Source organism: Nematolebias whitei, chromosome 18 (genome assembly GCF_014905685.2).
Source record: "Nematolebias whitei isolate Nwh7 chromosome 18, NemWhi1, whole genome shotgun sequence".
Classification (NCBI taxonomy): domain Eukaryota; kingdom Metazoa; phylum Chordata; class Actinopteri; order Cyprinodontiformes; family Rivulidae; genus Nematolebias; species Nematolebias whitei.
In genome coordinates, this window is record NC_056515.1 from 11,423,536 (window position 1) to 11,440,424 (window position 16,889).

A 16,889-nucleotide genomic window follows, 5' to 3' on the forward strand; every position below is an offset into this window, starting at 1 on the left:
ACAAAATGTCAAAACTATCAAACTCTTTTAACAGCAGTTTTAATTAATACCAAAGTGTATTTTTTATTTGTTTTGAGTATTTATGTTCTTATAAAATATGATGTTGAACTTATTGTGTGATTATTCTCCAATAACTGAGAAACAAAAACAAACATGAACTTTAAACAGAAACTTTAGTTTGACAGATTTTAACTTCAGATGTTTTGGCGTCTCCAGCTTCTCCAACATTAAAAAAAGGGAAGAGTTTCTCAGTGAAAGTGTCTCTGTAGGTGAAGATGTGACTCATGTCTTCAGAGTCGTAGAAGGACACCTCCCCCCTGTCATAGTCCAGCTGGACCCTGATCCTCTGGAGACTCTTCTTCAATCTGAGAGTTTCACCATCACCATTAGTGTATTTTCCATCTTTATGCCATAAACACCAGAGTCCATATTCTGGTGAAGGAAATATCTCTCCCTTCCTGTCGACTGACTCTTTAACCAAACCAACATTCCAGCGAGGATGATCTCCCACCTCCACCTCCCAGCTGTGTTTCCCTGAACTGAAACTCTCAGAACCTAAAACATTGGTGTATCTAGTGTTTCTCTCTGGATTATCAGGAAGCTGCTGCTTTGTGTCTCCACGTCTCACACTGGTCAGATCATCAGACAGGTAGAGCCAGCCACTCGCAGTGTTTGGGTCCAGAATGACAGGACTGAAGTGGACCTTGTCCTTCTTCTTGTCCCAGACTCTGAAGGACAGGTTGCCCAGGTGTTGGGCCACATCTATCAGGACTCCTGAGACCAGCTGTGGATCTGACAGTGAGCTCTGGGTTCTGGCTCTGGTCTGAGTGTCTTTATAAGTGCTGAGGAAGGACACGTTGTCTTTCTGCAGGTCTTCTTCAACAGCAGAGATACTGTCTGACAGAGAGGAGATGTGCTCCTGAATCCTCTTCATCTCTCTGCTCATAGTCTTCCCCTTCTGCTCCTCTTCCTCCCTCAGAGCTGCCAGTCTGGACTCCTCTTCCTCTCTCAGGAGCTGGTGGAGCTTGTTGAACTCTGCTCTGATCTGTGTCTCTGTGGACAGCAGCTGCTTCTTGGAGTGTTGGATCACATCATTGTATGTTTTCTCCACATGTTGGTGTTTGTTCCTCTTGTCCTGCAGAGACTTTAAGTCAGATCTCAGCTGCTCCTTCAGCTCACTGACTGCTTGTTCTACAGGAATCACTTTGTGGTTCTGGTGGAGAGAAAACTCACAGACAGGACACACAGCTCTCTGCTCATCTCTACAGAACAGTTCCACACAAATATCTTGGACTGATACAGGGCCCATGATGTGGCCATGCTCCTAGTAGAATGGGCTCTCAGCCCAGACGGGGGCTCTGTACCCCTACATCTGTAACAGAGACTAATTGTCTCCACAATCCAATGTGCCAGCCTCTGGCAAGAAATTGGTTTCCCTTTATGAGTTGAGGCCCAAGAAACAAACAGTTGGTCTGACTTCCTGAAGTCAGCTGTCCTGTCAACATATGCTTTCAGTGACCGCACAGGACACAAGGAGTTAAGGTCTCGCTCCATTTCAGAGGAGAATCGAGGAGGATGGAAAGCTAACAGCTCTACTGAACAACATCTGTACACAGAATTCATCACCTTAGGCACAAACGCTGGATTGGGCCTCAGACACACCTTAGAGAACCCAGGTGCCCACTGCGAGCAAGAAGGGCTGATAGATAAAGCGTGTAAATCACTCACCCTTTTAGCTGTAGTTAAAGCTAAAAGCAGGGCAGTCTTAAAAGAAAGAAATTTCATCCCTGCCCCCTCCACAGGTTCAAAGGGATGATTACGGAGGGCTTCCAGCACCAGTGAGAGATCCCACAAAGGTACCAGAGGCCTAGAAACCGGCAGCTTACGTTGTGCCCCTTTCATGAAGCGACACTAACGGGTGCTGTCCAATGGATTTGTCACCAAAACCGATGCGACAAGCTGAAATAGCTGCCAAATAAACTTTGATAGTGGAAAAAGCCTTCCCTTTTTCCAGTAGATTCTGTAAAAAACAGAGCACATCCACAAGAGAGCACTGGAAAGGAATGACGTGCCTCTCCCCACACCATTCTTCAAAAACTCGCCATTTGCTTCTATACAGATAACGTGTAGAGGGGGCCCTCGCGTTCTGAATTGTATTAATGACCCCTGGGGGAAGACCAGCTAGATTTAGATTCCACCTTTCACGGGCCAGGCCCAGAGAGCCATGTGGTCTGGGTGGGGGTGATAAATTTCTCTCCTGGATTGGGACAGAAGGTCCCTGTGAACAGGAAGAGGCCATGGTTCCCCTGACAGCATCTGAATAATTTCTGCCACCCAGGGCTTGGATGGCCACCATGGGGCCACTAAAATTAAAGACCGGCCCTGTTCTCTCACTCTGCTCAATGTGGGAGAAATCAGGCTGAGAGGTGGGAATGCATACAGCAGCACGTTTGGCCATGGGTGAGCTAGAGCATCCACCACTAGTGGAGCATCTGCGTCTGACAGGGAGAAAAACAGCGGGCAGTGGGTGTTTTCCCATGAGGCAAAGAGATCTACGACGGCCCTGCCGTATCTCTGCCAGATCTGCCCCACCACCTGAGGGTGGAGCTGCCACTCTCCATACAGAGGGTTGCCCCTGGACAACAGATCTGCTCCTCTGTTCAGAATCCCTGCCACATGAGTTGCCCGGACTGACAGGAGTCTGGTGCTGCTCCATAAGATTAACTCTCGGGCCAGTCTGTGCAGCTGCTGGGATCGTGTCCCGCCCTGACGGTTGATGTAAGCCACCACCGTTGAATTGTCTGTCTTCACTAAGACATGACAGTCCTTTAAATGGGGCAGAAAATGCTTTAAAGCTAGGAAAACTGCCTGCAGTTCTAGCACATTTATGTGAAGGCGTGATTTTGTCTGTGACCACACACCGTTCACTGTCCTGCCCATCATCGTGGACCCCCATCCTCTCAGGGATGCATCTGTTGTGATGGTGACCCTGGATGTTACTGCTCCTAACTGAACCCCAGTGCTGAAAACCACTGGGTCCCTCCATGGATGCAGAGCCATCATACATGTTGCAGATACTTTCACTCGGCGATGTAAATGACGACGAGGGCATAAACTCAGTGATGCAACCCATCTTTGAAAGTCCCTCATCATTAGAAGACCCAGTTTTACCACCGTAATTACTGAGGCCATTAACCCGAACAGACGCAGACAAAGTCTGAATGAGACGACTCTCCCCTGCTGGAAGCTCGCGATGCACTGAGAGAAAGATGTTATCCTCCTCTCTGTCAGCTGCAGAAATGCATTTTTTATTTTTATTGTTTTCCCCAGAACAAAATGAGGCATCTTGGGGCACTGGTGAGTGTTTGGTGACACTGAGCGAGTGCTTTTGGGTGCGTGATGCACATTCAGTGCTTGGTGACACTGTGTTTTCTGCCTCACAGTCCGCTCTCTCTGAACATGAGAGGGCTGAACAAACTGCACTTCTGTTGAACTGGGAACTGCAGGAGTGTGAGAACACAGGCGGGTTTCCTCTACTGCCAATTTCCTCCTTTTCGCTGGAGGTGGAAAAGGTGGGGTTGTTAGGTCATCCGCTTTTTCTTGCCATCGCTGGGGTGGGATGGACGTTTTCTGGCATCTGCTGCTACGAAGGAGTGCTTGCCCCAAGGCCTTGGGTTTTCTCCTTTGTTTTGTTGGTTAGGGTGACCAGCTGCTTGTCTGGGTGTGCTAGAACCACCCTGCCGTCCCCTTGCTGCCGCTGCAGCTGCTGCAAACCCGGGTCTTGGACCCTGAGCCGGGTGAGGGTTCGGCTTGCGTGGCAAGCAGAGGTTAAAGGCTTCACCCTCTTGTTTTCTAAGGGTGCTCATCTCCCTCATCTTCTCCAAAGCTGGGCTGAAGAGACCTTTGGTCGGGTCATAGGCTGCGTCCATCACCTCCGCTTTCTGGGAGTCCCCCAGGCCTGACAGGTTCAGCCACAGGGCTCTCTCTCTCCTGCTACAGCAAGTCCCATGACGCGGCCACTGCCCTGGACAGCTCCTCTGGATGAGCGTAGGATGAGATCGTTAACAACACAAATTTCATCCCACAGAGCGGGGTTAGGTGACCCCGAGTCCAGCTGGCGGCCCATCTCCTCCAGGATCTCTGCTTGATATGCTGACAACAGAGTGACAGCATTAAGAGAACATACAGACTGTCCAGCATATGTGTACATGCTCTGATAAATCGACGCCGTGAGGCGGTCCGATTTAGCTGGGAGAGAAATATTAGTAGAGGCTGAAACAGACCTGCGGTTGGGGTGGAGGTGGTACGCCACTGAAGGTCCCACCGCTGGGGATTTGGTCAGCCCCAACTCCTCCATCCCCTGTATTTCCAGGTTGGAGCAGCCCTTGGTGGGGAGCCTGCTCCTAAAAGGGCTTGACCAGTAATGGCTCGTTTCCCTCATACAAGCTGGGACAGCTGGTAAAAGTGGTTTGCTTGGTGTGGAGGCTGGTGGGAGTCTCTTACCATCATACAGGTCTCGTTCCGCCCCCCTGCGTCCTGGGTTGCAGGCCAGGGGATGTTCAGCTTCGACGCTGCTCTTCTGCAGACATCATACAGGTCACTGTCCACCAGAGGTGCCACCCCAGCCCCGCTGGGTGGCCTCGAGTGTGGGACCGGGAAAGTAGAGTCATCCTCCTCTTCCTCCATCTCGTCCATGTCGAGGAGATCGGAGTTAGCGTCGCCCTCCGTCTCCTCCTGACCTGTTTCAAAAACCCCTCCATCTACCAGCCCATCGAAGAGTGGCGGCATGACCGGGGACTCCTCTTCCATCATGTCCGCCCAGCACGTGGTGGCTCGCGGCTGATGGTCGTCACCTGTTACCGCGGTTGCGGACAGGCACGGGTTCTGGCTGTTCGTAACTGCCACTCTCAGCCTCCTTTCTAGGATTTTTTTCTGGCATGGAGGAGCAGTATTGACATGCCTGAGGGTTCGCCAGTGACGTTTGTGCGTGTTTAGTGCCCATGCATATTATGCACATTGGGTGAGGGTCTCTGCCCGAAATAGAGGCCCCGCATGACGAGGGGCACGGGCGGGATACAGCCTCTTTGGCCTTAGGTTCCGACCCTTTGGTGGGGGTGGGTGCCGTAGCCATAATGATAAAGGAACTAGTTCGTCGTGACACGTTAACTGTTCGTCGTTAAAGCTAGCCGCGGGGTTAAAACTGGGCTAACAGCTAGGCTAAAAAACGCTCGTCGTAACACGTTAGCTGTAATGGAAAGCCTCTAAAGGTACCAAGCTAATGCTACCTCTAAAGGAAAGCTAGCTCGCCTTGACGCGTTAGCTTGCGTTACACTTGCAGCCACTCGAGTAGGTAAAACTGAGCAGTGGGAACAGCTCGCCTTGACACGGTCACCGCTCCCAAATGTAACAAAGTTACTTCTTGCGAAGCACCAACTTACTCAACACGGTTCGAGCTGACGCCGCCAGGAACTGCGTTCGGCAACGTACTCCTTTACGGGACGCCTGAGAATTGTTTAGCAGCTAACCTAGCTAGCCTGATCGTGCTGAGGGAGCTTGTTGTAGTTTCTCACGGGAAGAAAGCGAGAATGAGTAGAAGGTGGTCAGTTGACTGTGGTGTCAAGGTGGGGGCGGAGCCCTGAGCACAGCTCAACTGGTCTGTCTTTTGACAGACGTAATGTCATTGGAGCTTCCGTAGATGGTCACGCTGGAGCGTTTCCCATAGTGAAACACCGAACGAAGTTAGAAAAAGAACAAATGTAATGTCATCCTGAACTATATCAAATAGTGTAATTTGAAAGAGTTTACTCCAGTAGTTTTCTAGGTATATTGATGTGTATTTCTGAAATGCATGTCTGTACTCAGTGTAAACAAAACATTTTTTAATTTGCATACTTTACTCAGCAGATCATCATAATCGTTGAATTTCTTTAATCTGAAACAGTTTTCAATGACTGAGAGTTTGTCTTGGAATCTAGCTGTTTTTTTTTTGCTGTTGTTTTGTTACCTTTTCCTTTTAGCCATCCTATTTGTTAAAAAAACCAAACAAAAAAACAACAAAAAAAAAACCTGCAGTATGACTTTTTATAATTGTTTATTGTTGTTGCTGTTGTCCATTGTTGTCATCTTTCTTTGTTGAAATCAGGTCTCTTGTAAATGAGTCCTCGAGGCTCAATGGGATTTACCTGTCTAAATAAAGGTTGATTGATTGATTAAATCCGTTTTCTGTCACTTTGGTTGCTTCTAGAGGTAAACAAACTAAGCTGGACGCAGTTTACAAATTCATAATTTAGGAACACATTAAAAATTAATGTGACAAGAAATTGAGTCTTTTTTACAAAAGTTTAATTTTTTTTTTTTCAAAGACTTTCAGAAAGACTACCGATCAAACCTATTTTGAAAATCTTCAGGACAGTCTGGGTATCTGGAATATAATCAATCAATCAACCTTTATTTATACAGGTAAATCCCATTGAGCCTCGAGGACTCATTTACAAGAGAGACCTGATTTCAACAAAGAAAGATGACAACAATGGACAACAGCAACAACAATAAGCAGTTATAAAAACTCATACTACAGTTTTTTTTTTTGTTTTTGTTTTTTTAACAAATAGGATGGCTAAAAGGAAAAAGGTAAAAAAACAAAAAAACAGCTAGATTCCAAGACAAATGTAGAAAACTAAAAACAGGAACATGTCTGCATTGGACCCTGCCAGGAGTCCAACAGATTCTTAAAGCCACTTAGAGAGGTCAAGGTCGAGAGCTTCAAATCTTTTTGTAAGATATTCCAGGAAACAGGAGCGGAGTAGGAGAAGGCCCTTTTGCCTAGTTCAGTCCTCACTGAGGGAACACTGCAGGTAATAATGTCCTGAGAGCGCACTCCGTAGCTGCACTCACGCAGAGACATGTAGGAGGAGATGTATGAAGGCAGCAGACCAAGAAGTGATTTAAAGATGAAAATGTACCAGTGGGAGAGTCTGCGTGAAGTTAATGATGTCCAGTTAACCAATGAATACAGGGTGCAGTGGTGGGTACGATAATCACAGCCAGTTATGAATCTTAGTGCACCATGATAGACAGCATCCAACATCTGCAGGGTTCTTGTAGGAGCGTTCATGTAAATAATATCACCAAAATCAATTGAGGGAAGGAAAGTCACAGATACAAGGCGTTTTCTAGCATTCAGAGTTAGACAGGATTTGTTTCTGAAAAAGAAACCTAGTTTAACTTTCAGTTTCTTTACCAAGTTTTCCACATGGAGCTTAAAAGAAAGATGTGAGTCGACCAAGATACCCAAATATTTATAGGAATCAACAAACTCAATGGGGACACCATTTGAGGATAAAATCGGAGGAAGAACTGCTGGGACCAACTTCCTATTTGAAAAAAGCATCCCTTTGGTTTTTTCGGCATTTAGGACAAGTTTGAGGCGGAACAAATCTGTCTGGATGTAGTTGAATGCAGATTTCAAAAGCTGGAAAGCCTTAGCAACTGTTTTAGCTCGACAATAAACAACTGTGTCGTCAGCATAGAAATGTATGGATGCATTAGGGATGTTTTTACCTACATTATGTATGTAGATTGTAAAGAGGGTGGGTCCTAAGACTGAGCCTTGTGGTACACCATTGTTGAATGTTAAATAACTGGAGGAAGTACCATTATGTTGAACACATTGCCTCCGGTCTGAAAGATAGTTAGAAAACCAACCAATGGTGTGATCTGAGAAACCAATTTCTGAGAGTTTATGACACAAGATGTTATGATCCACAGTGTCAAAAGCTTTAGACAGGTCTAAGAAAAGTGCAGCACAATAATCTTTAGCATCCAGTGCTTCAACAACGTCATTAAGAACCTTCAGTGAGGCAGTGGTTGTGCTGTGTTGTTTCCTGAAACCAGATTGATGTGGAGGTAAGATGTTAAATGAGTCCAGGTAATTTTTGATTTGAGAGTTTATCAGTTTTTCTAGAACCTTGGCTAAAATGCAGAGTTTAGAGATTGGTCGATAGTTGTTCAGTGAGGTGGGGTCACCTCCCTTCAGCAAAGGAAGAACAAAGGCTGTTGTCCAAGTGTCTGGGATGGAGTTTTGTCTTATGGAGAGATTGAAGATGTGGGTCACAGGGACTGTGATGATATGAGCAGCCAGCCTTAAGAAATATGGTGGAAGTTCATCTGGACCTGCAGATTTTTTAGGATCAAGATCTTTTAACAGTTTATTGACCTCACTGACTGAGAATGGAGAAAAAGAGAAGGTGTGATTAACTGAGGATTGACTTGTAGGAGGGATTTGATTTGTAGAAGTTTGGTTATTAAGTGAAGTGGCTGATTTTTTGTTAGTAACTGTGTCAAATAAAGAACCAGAAGCAACAAAATGTTTGTTGAAACAGTTCAGGATCTCGTGCTTATTTGACACAGGAACAGAGTTAACGAGAAGTTGTGATGGGAGGTCAGATGATTGGGGGGTGCCTGAGAGAGATTTAATTGTTTTCCAGAATCTGTTAGGGTCATTTAGATTTTTGGAAGTCTGAGATAAGAAATAGTTGCGTTTTGCTTCTTTAACAGAAGTTGTACATTTATTCCTCATCTGTCGAAAACTCAACCAGTCAGTGTCTGAGCCAGATTTTCTCGCTGCAGCCCAAAGATGATCTCTCCTGTGCAGGAGGTCAGCTAGCTCTGGAGTAAACCAGGGGCTGTCTCGTCCCTTTATTCTGAACTGACGAAAAGGAGCATGTAAGTTCAGGAAATAAATGAAATTATTATGGAAATAGTTCCAAGCAGAGTTCACGTCATCAGTTAACAGAATACGATGCCAGTCAAAGTGAGACAGATCCCAGAGGAATGACTGTTCACAGAAATGTTTCAGATCCCTTTTTTTAATTAATCTGGGCTTAGAAGGTGGAAGTTTAATATTTCTTAAAGCCGCTGTCACACAATGATCACTCAAAAGATCAGCGAATACACCTGTACCAGGGAATTTGTGAGGCATATTAGTTAGAAACAGGTCTAAGATGGAGGAATTGTCAGGGTGGCTTTTATTTAATCTGGTGGGGGAGTCGATCAGTTGGGTTAAATTAAAAGAGAAGCAACATTCCTTGAATTTGTCACAGAGGGGGGTCGACTTACACCAATCAATGTTAAGATCTCCAGCTAAAAAGACCTCTTTGAATTTTAAATTACCAAGGAATTCCTTAATGGCATTTAATGCCTCAGGAGAAGCGGATGGTGGACGATAGCAGCAGACTACAGTTAAAACCTGGCCTCCATTCAAGGTGATGTTTACAGATAAGGCTTCAAACTGATTTGGAATTGTTTTGGAAGTCACAAGACTTGAAACCAGGGTATCTCTAATGTAAATAATGACTCCACCCCCCCTTTTTTGACGATCACAGCGGTAGATGTTAAATCCATTGATTGCCACGTCATTATTCATTACAGATTTGTTGAGCCAGGATTCAGAAATAAAGATAACATCTGCCCCAGAAGAACTGACCAGGATTTTCACAGCATCAAGTTTTTTCAGAAGACTACGAGCGTTTACATGCAGAAAATGAAGCCCAAAGGCATTTTTAAAGTCATTTGGTGTGCTGTAATTAGTCGGGGGTCCAGGGTTGGGCTGAATCCCTGAGAGCAGTAACAACATTATTATCAGACATTTCCTTGAGTTTTTTGTGACTGATGTGTAATTACAGGAGTTAACAGTGTGGCAATTATCCCCCATAATTGAACCATGAGAAACATTAATGAAGACGCGATCATTCAGAACCCAAAAACAGTGAAAGTTGCAGTGATGGACAGATTCAGGTGTATTAACAAGATTCAGTGACTCCAGATAATCTGAGAACTGAAAATAGTGACAGTAATATGAATGATGCAGAAAAGATTCAGACCATAAAATGTCACAGTTCAAATGGGCAAACAAACCCGACGAGTTGGGCCAACTGCAGTTTGAGTTGGGCTGAGGGGGGCTCCGGCCCCCCTGTGAAGAAGGATGGATGGATGGATGGATGCTCCCATGAGAAACAGAAGCTGGGTCCAGAATCAACAGGCCGAAACAGAAACAGAAAATTCACAGCAAATAGCAGAGCGAGCTGCCAGAAAATCCTCCTGAAGTGAAAGGCATGGTCCTAGCTCGTTTCAGGTCAACAGGGGCCAACAACGTGATCCGGAATAAAATTAATTATTATCCAGGTGAGTTTGGATGGAGGCCTGCAGCAGCTCCGATACAAACTCCGAACTTCACTCGAGCACCACGCAGCCCTGCTCCTCCATGCTGCTCCTCCACGCTGCTCCTCCGCTTCTCAGCACCCGACAGCACCGGGCACCCCCGGTGAAAAACGAGACTGACCGGAGAGGCTGAGGCTGAAGTCGGCAACTGGTCCGGTCCGGTTCTGCTCCAGTTCGGCTCCAAGCACGAGAGACGAAGAGGCTGAAGATATCCCTGGCCCGGTTTTGCTCCGGTCCAGCGGCCCAGTCTGGCAGCGCAGTTCTGCTCCGGTCCGGCAGCCCGGCGGCGCGGTTCTGCTCTGGTCTGGCGGCGCTTCAAAGCACCGGAGCGTCTCCTCCAGGTGAACACAACGACTCCACGGAGGTGGATCGTCCTTCAGTAAAAGTAACGGGCTGCTCACTGAAGCTGAGACCGGCTCTGTAGAAGATGAATTTCCCCACATCCACCTCGATTCGGTTCTGGTCCAATTTGAGGGTCACAGGTACACTTCCCCCACACCCATGGAAACACCACGAGGGCCAGTCCAGCTGAAAACCAGCGAAATACCACCCGGCGATATTTGTCGGAACCAGGTAGAACCACAAAGGTCCAGATAAGAGTTCGTTGAGGTCCAGAGAGAGAGAGAAAAAACACTGGACCTTCGTGCGTCGACTCCCCAGCTCGAGGGGTCACCTGGCCGGCAGGGTGCGCTCAGAGTGACCGATGGGGGGGGGAGCGGCCGATCGGTCCAGGGCCAAAATATTTTTTTTTTGGACGGTCCCGTCCGGCTCTCTGAGTCACTGAACACCGAATTCGGTTGGAAGGAGGACCAACTTTAGTCCGGTTCGAAAAACGGGTCAGTTTGATGATAAAAGACTGCAGAGAAGCCGGAGGGAGCTGCTGTCCATCAGCTCGCCGGAAGTGATGCTGATCACTTTTCCAATTTTACATTGGATAATGGAAAAATATGTAGAAGAATAAATCTTGACTGGATTTGAATCATTGGTTTCTCACATGGAATGGCATTGTTTTATTCATCACACCAACTAAGCTGTTAAACATGAGCATGAGATATCTATTTTTCTGACATTAGTGAGAAATCACTTGGAAACAACAACAAAAACAACTAACAACGAAGGGTATTTTGCTGTTCAAGGTCTCAGGTACAGCCAACATCTTAAAAGTTTGGCTTTACTTCTGAATATAAACCTCCAGTTCATTTTGAGTACCAACCAGTACAACTCATGACAAATGCTTTTGATTCCTTCAGTCTTGTCTCTGTTACTGGTATCTGTTCATTTTTTAACAGAATTATTTCATAAATGTCAGAATTCAGCCATCAGTCAGCAGTCCTTCACGGTGCCAAATGGCACTTTTAACTTTTATTTATGTACATGCTTCCAACATCTTTCAACTTTGACTTTAACCTCAAAGCAGCGGCCGAAACCTTGAGCCTACACATCACTATGAGGACCGCATAAACTCCAAAACCAGCTGCTCTGTGATGTAAAGATGCAAAAATTGAAAGCATTCAGTTCAACATACACGGCCACAAAGAGGTCTGGCAGGAGATTTAGGGAATGGATGAATGTGAATAAGTGTGCCAGCCTCATGTTCAACACTAGGGGCAGCCAAAGGCAGCATGTTGTGAACCGAGACATCTGTGAGCAAGCAGGGACCCAGGCACAAACTTTTCCCTCTGCTGCACACATATGCAGACAAACCCAAATACACTCAGATGGTCCCACAGGGAACATCTATCCTCCACTTACTCAAGAAAGCTGGTGATGTAGTCTTTGCTGCATGCAGACCAGGAGAAAGGGTTGGTGTTGGCTGTTATGTGAGCAGCCATCAGCTTGGCTGTTTCATGACCTTTGGTGCCACAGGAATTACCGATCCCATCATGGTTCATCCCAAAACTGAAACACACAAATAAAACTTGAATAAATGACATGGGCGGTGTCCAATATGCTTGTGAATCTTGTTCCACTCCTGTGTCATTGTTCAATAGTGATTGAACTATTGAACCATTTGTTTCATTATGTAACATATTTCCTAAATATGTTCTATACATGTCTCATTTTTATGTTTTATTATTTTTCTTCTTTCGGCTGCTCCCTTTTTCAGGGGTCGCCCCAGCAAACTAACTTGCACAAAGACTTATTGATTGTTTTTACGTTGGATGGCCTTCCTGAAGCAACCACAGACCACCAAGCTACCACAGCCCTCTGTGTGGAGCAGACAGCTGCCATCTATGGTACGTGGGGGAGCAGATGGTGGGGGTTATGGGCCTTGCTCATGGACCCAAAGTGGATCAAATGAGGGTGGAGCCAGGTGTGGGTGTTTCACCTTTCCTACCCACATTTTTGGTGTTGTCGATTCGGGGAGTTGAACCAGTGACTTTCTGATCACAGGCTCACCCTCTCTAACCTCTGCTCCACCACTCCATACACCCCATCACTACACTCCTATACATGTCTCATGTATGTAACAAATGTTTCTTAAAAATGTGATACATTTCATATATATCTCATATTTGTTTAGAGCTACATATACATCACACATATTTCTAATATTTGTCTCATGTATTTCTCAATTTGACATATGTCTTTTTTGTCTCATATGTGTTACATATTCCTGTCTTCTTCCTATATGTTTCATTTATGTCACATACAGTATATAGTATATGTCCCACATTGTCTCAAAATATCTCATATTTGTTTTATATGTAACAGATTACTCAAATATGTCCTGTATATGTCTCATATATTTAACATACTTTGTAATTTTCATATAGGCCATATGTGTAATTGTCCGGGTTTCAGGCAGGTCAGGACAGGAGAGAACCCGATTGAGCAGGCAGGACTCAGGAGGTAGACATACAAAATAAAATACTATAATAATAATAATAATAATAATAATAATAATAATAATGGAATGCGGAAGGTGGAATGTCACCTCACTGGTGGGGAAGGAGCCTGAGCTGGTGTTTGAGGCTGAGAGGTTCCGCTAGAAGTAGTCGGACTCAACTCTACGCATGGCTCTGGCTCTGGAACCAGTTTCCTTGAGAGGGGCTGGACACTCTTCCACTCTGGAGTTGCCCCTGGTGAGAGGCGCCAAGCAGGAGTGGGCATACTTATTGCCCCCAAACTTGGTGCCTGTGTGTTGGGGTTCACCCCGGTGAATGAGAGGGTGGCCTCCCTCCACCTATGTGTGGGGGGACGGGTTCTGACTGTCGTTTGTGCTTATGCACCAAATGGCAGTTCAGATTATCCGCCCTTTTTGGAGTCTTTGGAGGGGGTACTGGAAAGTGCACCTCCTGGGGACTCCCTTGTTCTGCTGGGGGACTTCAATGCTCATGTGGGCAATGACAGTGAGACCTGGAGGGGTGTGGTTGGGAGGAACGGCCTCCCTGATCTGAACCAGAGTGGTGTTCTGTTGTTGGACTTCTGTGCTCGTCATGGATTGTCAATAACGAACACCTTGTTCAAGCATAAGGGTGTCCATATGTGCTCTTGGCACCAGGACACCCTAGGCTGCAGTTCGATGATCGATTTTGTCATCGTCTCATCTGATCTGCGGCCACATGTCTTGGACACTCGGGTGAAGAGAGGGGCGGAGCTGTCCACACATCACTACCTGGTGGTGAGTTGGCTCTGATGGTGGGGGAAGATGCCAGTCAGACCTGGCAGACCCAAACATATTGTGAGGGTTTGCTGGGAACGTCTGGCAGAGTCTCCTGTGTGACGGAGTAGAACTTCAAACATGTTCCGAGGGAGGTGGGGGACATTGAGTCTGAGTGGACCATGTTTCGTGCCTCTATTGTCGAGGCGGCTTACCGGAGCTGCGGCCGCAAGGTTGTCGGTGCCTGTCGCAGCAGCATCCCTAGAACTCGATGGTGGACACCGTCGGTGAGGGATGCTGTCAGGCTGAAGAAGGAGTCCTATTGGGCCTGTTTGGCCTGTGGGACCCCGGAAGCAGCTGATGGGTACCGGCAGTCCAAGCGACATGTGGCTCGGGTGGTCGCTGAGGCAAAAACTCGGGCATGGGAAGAGTTCGGAGAGACCATGAAGAATGACTTCCTCATGGCTTCGAGGTGATTCTGGTCCAGCATCTCAAGGGGGGAAAGCAGTACGCCACCAACACTGTTTATAGTGGGAGTGGTGTGCTGCTGACCTCAACTCGGGATGTTGTGGGTCGGTGGGTGGAATACTTTGAAGACCTCCTCAATCCCACCGGCACGTCTTCCACTGGAGAAGGATTGGCAGACCGGGGTGGTGGTCCCCCTATTCAAAAAGGGGGACCGTAGAGTGTGTTCCAACTACAGGGGAATCGTGTTCTTAAGCCTCCCTGGTAAGGTCTATTTGGGGGTTCTGGAGAGGAGGGTCCGTCGGATAGTTGATCCTCGGATTCAGGAGGAGCAGTGCGGCTTTCGTCCTGGCCGTGGAACACTGGACCAGCTCTATACTCTCAGTAGGGTCCTGGAGGGTGCGTGGGAATTTGCCCACATGTGTGCCCACATGAATTTGCCCCCTACATGTGCTTTGTGGACTTGGAGAAGGCGTTCGGCCACGTCCCTCGGGGAACCCTGTGGGGGTACTCTGGGAATATGGGGTACCGGGCCCTTTGATATGGGCTGTTAGGTCCCTGTATGACCTGTGTCAGAGCCTGGTCCGCATCACCGGCAGTAAGTCGGGCTTGTTCCCATTGAGAGTTGGATTCCGCCAAGGTTGCCCTTTGTCACAGATTCTGTTCATAACTTTTATGGACAGAATTTCTAGGCACAGCCAAGGTGTTGAGGGGATCCGTTTTAGTGACCTTAGGATTGCGTCTCTGCTTTTTGCAGATGATGTGGTCTTATTGGCTTCATCAGATCGTGATCTACAGCTTTCGCTGGAGCAGTTCGCAGCCGAATGCGACGCGGCCGGGATGAAGATCAGTTCCTCCAAATCTGAGGCCATGGTCTTGAGCCAGAAAAGGGTAGAGTGCCCTCTCCGGGTCAGGGAGGAGGTCCTACCCCAAGTGGAGGAGTTCAAGTATCTAGGGGTCTTGTTCACGAATGAAGGAAAAATGGCGCGTGAGATCGCTAGGCAGATAGGTGCAGCGTCTGCAGTGAAGCAGGTGCTGTACAGGTCTGTCGTGGTGAAGAGAGAGCTGAGTCAAAAGGCGAAGCTCTCAATTTACCGATCGATCTACGTTAATAATAATAATAATAATGAATTTAATTTGTAACGCACTTTTCATTAACAAAAATCTCAAAGTGCTACAGAGTGCAACTAAAATCAATGATAAAATCAATCATGATCGATCTACGTTCCTACCCTCATCTATGGTCACGAGCTTTGGGTTGTGACTGAAAGAATGAGATCTCGGATACAAGCGGCCGAAATTAGTTTTTTCCACAGGGTGTCTGGGCTCTCTCTTAGAAAAAGGGTGAGAAGCTCGATCATCCGGGAGGGACTCAGAGTAGAGCCGCTGCTTTTCCACGTTGAGAGGAGCCAGGTGAGGTGGCTTGGGCATCTGTTTAGGATGCCTTCTGGACGCCTCCCTGGTGAGGTGTTCCGGACACGTCCCAGTGGGAGGAGGTCCAGAGGAAGACCCAGGACACGCTGGAGGGACTATATTTTTTGGCTGGCTTGGGAACGCCTCGGGATTCCCCCGGTAGAGCTGGCCCAAGTGGCTGGGGAGAGGGAAGTCTGGGCCTCCCTACTTAGGCTGCTACCCCCGCGACCCAACCTCGGATAAGCGGAAGAAAATGGATGGATGGATGGATGGATAATAATAATAATTCAAAAGGCTGACATGGCAGCAAACTTACAAAATAGGGTCAGGACTGGATCAGACTAGCCAGGACAGGACAGGCAATACCCAACGATGAACCGACAAAGGACAGGACTCACAGACAGACTATATACACAGACAGGACATGACATAATTACAAACAGCTGGTATGAGACAAGGGTGAAATTAATTGGATAATTGATGAGACACACAAGGGAGTACAGACAGATGGCCCACAAGATGGCACCATCCCTACAGGACCCCTCAGCAGACGCTGGACCCTCAGGCTGAGGTGAGGACCCCTCAGCAGACGCTGGACCCTCAGGCTGAGGTGAGGACCCCTCAGCAGATGTTGGACCCTCAGGCTAATGTGAGGACCCCTCAGCAGACGCTGGACCCACAGGCTGAGGTGAGGACCCCTCAGCAGACGTTGGACCCTCAGGCTGAGGTGAGGACCCCTCAGCAGATGTTGGACCCTCAGGCTGAGGTGAGGACCCCTCAGCAGACGCTGGACCCACAGGCTGAGGTGTGGATCCCTTCGCAGGCTGTAGGCTGCGGACTGGCTACTGCAGGTTTTGGACAGGCTACAGGTTCTGGTACCACTACAGGTTCTGGACAGGCAACAGGTTCTGGTACCACTGCAGGTTCTGGATGACCTGCAGGTTCTGAATCTTCTGCGGCAGGTTCTAGGTTCAGAGCAGGTTCTGGGTTGGCTTCTGCGGCAGATTCTGGACCAGCTGCAGATTCTGGATGACCTGCAGGTTCTGAATCTTCTGCGGCAGGTTCTGAATGACCTGCAGGTTCTGAATCTTCTGCGGCAGGTTCTGGGTTCAGAGCAGGTTCTGGGCTGGCTTCTGCGGAAGGTTCTGGACCAGCTGCAAGTTCTGGATGACCTACAGGTTCTGAATCT

At 47.5% G+C, this 16,889-nt stretch overlaps 1 protein-coding gene across 1 annotated transcript in view; it reads right to left on the reverse strand.

The window, feature by feature from the left end:
* Positions 1-16,889, reverse strand: part of adamts6 (ADAM metallopeptidase with thrombospondin type 1 motif, 6) — a 337,746-nt gene that overhangs the window by 233,868 nt on the left and 86,989 nt on the right. Inside the window, exon 9 of the mRNA XM_037692553.1 lies at positions 11,971-12,117. Coding sequence (XP_037548481.1) covers positions 11,971-12,117 — 147 coding nt within the window. The remainder of the gene's footprint in view (positions 1-11,970; positions 12,118-16,889) is intronic.